The sequence below is a fragment of the Pseudopipra pipra genome, chromosome 11 (assembly GCF_036250125.1).
Source record: "Pseudopipra pipra isolate bDixPip1 chromosome 11, bDixPip1.hap1, whole genome shotgun sequence".
NCBI classification, from domain to species: domain Eukaryota; kingdom Metazoa; phylum Chordata; class Aves; order Passeriformes; family Pipridae; genus Pseudopipra; species Pseudopipra pipra.
The window spans coordinates 12329912-12336105 of record NC_087559.1 but is presented as its reverse complement, the minus strand read 5'-3'; the positions used below and the strand labels follow the sequence as shown (position 1 = coordinate 12336105).

The window sequence follows — 6194 nt, the reverse complement described above, 5'->3', positions numbered from 1 at the left end:
CGCCGCTCCGTGTCCTCCTCCCGGTGTCGTTCCAATAAAACCGTGTTGTGGCTCTTCCTGGCTGTGTCGGGGGCGGGACCGGCGTTTCCGCGGCGCGGACCGGCCCTGCCCCCGGCGCGGCCCCTCCCCGCGGGCGGCCCGGAGCGGAGCGCGGTGCCCGGGCCCGCAGAGCCGGCGGGATGTGCGGGCGCACCGCCTGCTCCCTGGCCGCCGACAACCTCCGCCGGGCCTGCGCCTACCGCGACCGCCGGGGCCGCCGCCGCCAGCCCGACTGGGTGCGGGGGGAGCGGTACCAGCCCTCCTACAACAAGGGCCCGCAGTCCAGCGGCCCCGTGCTGCTCTCCCGCCGCCACCTCCACCAGGTACCTCCTCCCGGCTCGGCGGGGGCCATCTGGGGCGAGGGGCGGGTGATGGGCATCCTGCGGCTCAAAGCGGAGTGATGGGGAAGGGACCGTGCTGGGTCCCGGGGAGAGGGTGTAGGAACCGGTCAGAGCGGCCGCGGCTTGTTTGGTTTCGCTTTGCTCTCTGTACGTGGCAGGTATTGCATTTTCTAATTGAAAAAATGTCTCGTTATTTACGTGTTCCGAAGGAGGGGGGGAATCGGTACCGTGCTTCCAGCATGTTGTTTATGTTTTCTGCAGAAATGTGTATATGAGTGCTTAACCATAGTAGAGGTTTGTGGGTTTTTTTCCAAATGCCTGTAATTTCTCTGCTGATTTTAATCGGCTTTCCTGAGGCTTTTTTTTTTTTTTTGTTTGCATTTCATAACACTGCTGCGTGTGCCCAGGTCACATTGATGGTAGGGGAGAGTAGAAAAAAAAAAAAGAAAAAAAATCTCAGCTTCAGAGCTGTACAGTAGCTGCACACCTGTGGTGACCGTTATCCCGGCTAATTTAAGCCTCACCCGACCTCCCCCAGACAACCTGGGCAGCCTGTACGACTCTTTGAGCAGCTCATTTGGTTCCACATAAGAGGGTGCCCGGCCAACTGCTGCTCTTTGGCGTTCAGTGGGGTGAAACAGGGTGTGCTAAATTGAAACACCCTGCTCTGAACCCCCTCTGCTCTCCCTCCCCAGCTGGCGGGGCAGCAGAAGGGGCTGCTGCAATTTGCAGCTGTTACCAGCACAGGGGATGGGGTGGGACACCTCGGTGGGACCGCTCTGAAGTGCCATCAGGCATCCTTCATACCCTCCTTTCCTTCCTTGGGGTTCCCATATCCCCCAGAGAGCAGGCAATAAGCTGATGGAGCAGAGGAGTACGGGTCTAGGAACATGATACAGGACACAGGCAGACACCTGCTTGATTGTCCATTGCTGTTCAAGTTGTTGGGATGCTGGTGCAGTGTAGGGTGTTTCTTTTTGCCGCTCCTGTTCTGAAGGAGGCTCTGAAAGACTTCACAAAACTGGGCACATACACGTCCCTGCATGCACACACCTGTGGCAGGTGTATATGTGTGTGTATGTGCTGCAGTCCCATGGGAGCACATGAGTGCTCCCTGGGGCCCCGCTCGCCCCAGCAGGCGCTGCCTGGACTGGCACGTGTGGGCAGAAAGCGAGAGTGAGCTGGGGGAGAACTGAAAACCACAAGCCGTTTCCATTGTCCTAAGGCAGGTAATATGCAAAACATGAGTGGAAGTGCACCAGGTCGGCAGAAATCACGTTATTAAAATGAAGGTGAGGCTTTTACCCTGTTTGGGATGCCCACTGTCACCAGGGACGTTTTGAGGATTGTGACACCAGCCTGACATGGCTGTTTACTCAAGAGCTGGGGAGTTCATGTCTCCAGCCACTTCCACTGAAAAGAACCTGTGTTAATTCTTCCAGAGAGTTGTCACGTGAGTTTCAGTGAGATAGAGTTATTTATTCCTGCAAAATATTCTTGTGCTTTCTGCTGAGTATTAATTCTTACAGGAAAGTTGTTAAAGGTATGCAGAGGGTTATAATCAGTGGCTGTTTCTGCACAGCTTGTGAGGGGCATCCCTGCAGGAGAACCGAGGCAGAGTTAGTGCTGGAGGGGCGGTGAGCCCCAGCTCAGCTCTCAGCAGAGATACTGGCTGGTTCCCCCTTGCAGGGGGAGAAGCTGCTTCAACAGGACCTCCCACAGCCCCTCTCTCAAGCTGTGGGGATGCTCATGGTCCCTGTGACGTGGCTCTGACCTGAGGTGTTTCTCTGTCTCATTCAAAAGGATGCCGACTCCTCGGAGCGGGTCCTCATGGACATGCGCTGGGGCCTGGTGCCCTCCTGGTTCAAAAATGACGACCCCTCCAAACTGCAGTTCAACACCTCCAACTGCCGCAGTGACACCATGCTGAAAAAGACCTCCTACAAGGTGAGCTGCTGCTTTGTGCCCTGCTTGAAGAGATCTTGTAGTTGGCAGAACCAGGGCTGAAGCACCTCCCTGGGGAGTACTGGTCTCCACTTGCCTGCTGCACAGGGGAGCGAGTCCCTGTACTGTGGAACTGGTGGATTTCATTAAAATAGAGCTGAAAGGGTAGTTGCTGATGAAGCTCATCTTAGCACTAGTGGCATTTGTGCACCCCACGGGGCAGTTTAGGAAAGCCCTGAGAGGGAGCAAGTGGGCCGAGTGGTCCCAGGAGCCCTGTCCTCCCTCACAGGCTGCCTGAGGCTGCTGCTCACCGCTCGCTTGTGCTTTCTCTCCCCAGGGTGCTCTCCTCAAGGGCAAGCGCTGCGTGGTCCTGGCCGATGGCTTCTACGAGTGGCAGCAGCAGCAGAGTGGGGGGAAGCAGCCGTATTTCATTTACTTCCCCCAGACCAAGGACGCCGTGGTATGGAGTCCCTCGCTGTGTCTTAACACTTGTGCCCCTGCTCCCGCCAGCTCCCTGGCAAAAAGCCCCTTTCCCTCCAGCCTAGCACATCTCTAGGAGCCTCTTTCCCAGTAGGGCTGTGTTTAGCAGTGGGCTCGGCACTCTGGCATCCCTCTGTGGCTGGCGGTTCCTGGGCTGTGAAAGGTGATGCGGCGTCCCCGCCGTCACGCTCACTGCTCCCCACGTGCTGGGTATTTGCATGGGTGGGCAATGTGGCTCACAGGGGACTGGGCTGGGAGTTTCACTACCTCTTTCCTTCGGCTGAGCTGGTGGCTGGGATGTTCAGAAGGGGAGGGGAGTGATGGCTCCCCTGCGGGAAAAAGGCTCCTGGAAAGACCTCAGATTAGTTTTTGGAAAATCTGTGCTGCTTTGGTTGCCCGTGGGCCAGCACTGACCGGGGTGATGGGGCCTCTCCTGCAGGATGAGGGGACGGAGGGAGATGAGGAGTGGAAAGGATGGAGGTTGCTCACCATGGCTGGAATTTTCGACTGCTGGGAGCCACCGTCGGGAGGGGAAATGCTGTACACTTACACCATCATCACTGTGGATGCCTCCAAGGACGTGAGCTTCATCCATCACAGGTAAGTGAGAGCAGGCAAAGGGGCTGCAGGGCAGAGGGGGGCGGGGGAGAAGAGCTGCACCTTTGGACACCAGCCTGGCAGCACGCAGGCAGAGAGCCCTGCCTCCTCCTCCTGCCCTCAGAGAAAAACACTACAACATTACCGGCTTGTTTTGGGTCACCAGCTCATGCCCTTTCCATAAATCACCATCTTTGTGTCCTGTGGGAGGCAGTTGGAGTTGAATCACTCTCTGGAGTTGGATCACTTTCTGCCTGACCAGGGCCTGGCAGTCAACCTCTCTGCCTCTTCCAGCAGAGCAGCTACCTTGGTGAAGCAAATGTGTGCTCTGCCTTGCAGAAGAGCATCCTGCTGCTTCAGTTTTCCCCATTTCCCCCCAGACTGCCAGCTCCTTGCTAGCTACAAGTCTGGCTTTTGCCACCACACACTGCTGTGTCGGTGCTGAGCTTTAGCTCCAACTGTCTTATGCCCTAGGATGCCAGCCATCCTGGACGGGGATGAAGCCATCAGGAAATGGCTGGACTTTGCTGAAGTGCCAACCCAAGAAGCTGTTAAACTCATCCAGCCCACAGAGAACATTGTTTTCCACCCAGTGTCCACCTTTGTCAACAGCATCCGCAACAACACGCCCGAGTGTGTTGCACCCATCGAGCTGGGAGCCAAGAAGGTGGGTGCTGGTGGGGGCTTGGCAAGGGGGATCTCGGTCATGGTGGTGTCCCTGGGCTGGGACAGAGCTGCCAGGCTGCAGGGTGGGTGGCAGCAGGCAGCAACTGCAGGGCATGCCCGTGCTTGATGCTGGAGTGCAGAGCCCTGGACAGATTCCCTTCCCTCCGCTTCCAGAAATAAACTGTCACCCCGTGCCAGGATTTCTCTGCCAAATGAGGCAAATTCCATGCGAAACGGGTCTTGGAACAAGCCTGTTCCCCAGCAGCCTGGGGAGCCTCCCACAGATGTGCCTGGTTGCAGGCAGGGCCATTGCTCAGCTTCCACATCCTGCTCTGGACCAGCTCTCGCAGTGCCCTGCTCTTACCATGCTTCTGACCTCTCCCACACTGCCTTTTGTCTCTCCAGGAGGTCAAAGCCACCCCAAGCAACAAAGTGTTGCTGGGCTGGTTAAAAAACTCCCCGGAGGGCTCTCCCCAGAAGAAAGAAAATGATTTGCCCAAGTGGAAGAGTCAGTTCATCCACAGCCCTTCGCCCAAGAAAACCAGCGCAGATATCCTGCAGCAGTGGCTGGGGAAGCAGGGAGAGCCAGCTGCGAAGAAGCACAAGGCTTAGGCCCCAGCTGGGATGGTTGGCCATCCTTTTACCTCCTGATTTTCCTAAGTGGAGTGAGTCATGTTTTTTTTGGAAGGCTTTGCAGACTGGTGTTGAGATTGCCTCTCAGGTGTTGATCTGCTGCTCTAGGTTGTTGTCTCTGTTCTTTGTGTTTTGTTAAAAGTTGGTGTTTGTCTTTAAAGATTTTGTCTTTGTCTTGTACTGACGGGAGTGAATATAACCTGCTGGCTTCCCTCCCTGCCAGTCACTCGTGCCAAACACAGATAAAGCCCTGAGAAGCATCTCAGTCTGCCAGGGAGGAATAGCTTCTGCCTCCTGTCAGCGTTCATAGTTCAGGTCTCCTTCTGTTTGCTTTTCTCTTCCCTTTTTTTGGTATTAAACTGTTACCTCTTTTCCACTTAATTCCACATTGATTCTGTACAAATTCCTTTCCAATACTCTCTCCCTCAAAAGATGGCTGCAGTACAGAGAAACAAGATGTAAATATTATAAGGAAACTCCAGGCTGGGAAGATCTGCCAGAGCCATCCCGCTCTGCACCAGCATTGCCACGTACATCCATGGCTCCTAAACAGGGAGATGTTTAGGCAGTGCCTGGGAGGAACTGCACTTTGCTTGGCTTTCCCTACGGGCAGCGGGGTGGGACAGTGTGTCTCGGTCACGTTGTTTGTACAGTCATTTTGTTAATGGGATTTGAAGACTTAGAGAGGATTTCCTTGATCTGTGGAGGGATGCACTCTGCCTTGTTCATAAAGGTCATTCATTAAAGCCCAGATAACCAAAGTGCCATTACAGAGCAGCATAGGGCAGCATGTTTTTGAGGTCAGGGATTTTGTAAACACGGCCAGATGTTACAGACCAAAAGCCTTACACGGTGAAATCCTTGCTGGAAATCAGTACTTCCTTTGTATTGGAAACAATAAAATGGGCTTCACTGGCTGACTGTGCAGTGCCCTTGTCTGTGTGCCTGGCTGTGTCCCCCCTTGCCCAGTGCTCCCTTTCGCAGGCAGAGCTTGTACCTCCTCTCCATGTGCTGAGGGGAAGACCATCTACCCACTGCTGAGTTCTGATGGTACTGGCAGGACCACATTGCTGGAGCATTTCCATTTGCCAGTGGAAAATACTCCTTGGGAATTTATTTTGAATCGTCTGTTCCTAGGGAGCTGCAGGGATGGCTGTAGGTGAGGCTTGTCCCTGGGGAGGGATAGCAGAGCCAGGGCAGGAGCCCTGGATGGATACCTGGGGAGACCTGAGCACTCTTGGAGCGAAATCTGCCTCTGAATCCCTCGCGTGCTATGGAGGCAGCTGATCCCAGGTTTCCTGGCTTATGGGAAGCAGGGATGGGATTAGGACTTCTAGCCAGAAAGCCTCTTGCTAGCTGGCTCCTCATTGCTCCCACCATGACTTGAGGCAAGAGAATCACTGTATTAGCAGTTCCTGGCAGAATAAATAGGCTTTCAGGCTGTGGGCTGTCACCGTGGTACCTGTTGTTGCAGGAGGTTTCTCTCCCTGCCCA

The 6194-nt window shown here is 55.0% G+C and overlaps 1 protein-coding gene across 1 annotated transcript; it reads left to right on the top strand.

Moving 5' to 3' along the window:
• The first annotated feature begins 80 nt into the window (after positions 1–80).
• On the top strand, positions 81–5617 carry HMCES (5-hydroxymethylcytosine binding, ES cell specific). The gene is made up of 6 exons (XM_064667533.1): positions 81–362; positions 2184–2327; positions 2662–2784; positions 3244–3404; positions 3876–4068; positions 4473–5617. Exons 1-6 carry the CDS (start codon positions 180–182, stop codon positions 4677–4679), a joined length of 1011 nt encoding a protein of 336 aa, XP_064523603.1. The 5' UTR covers positions 81–179; the 3' UTR covers positions 4680–5617.
• The last annotated feature ends 577 nt before the right edge of the window (positions 5618–6194 follow it).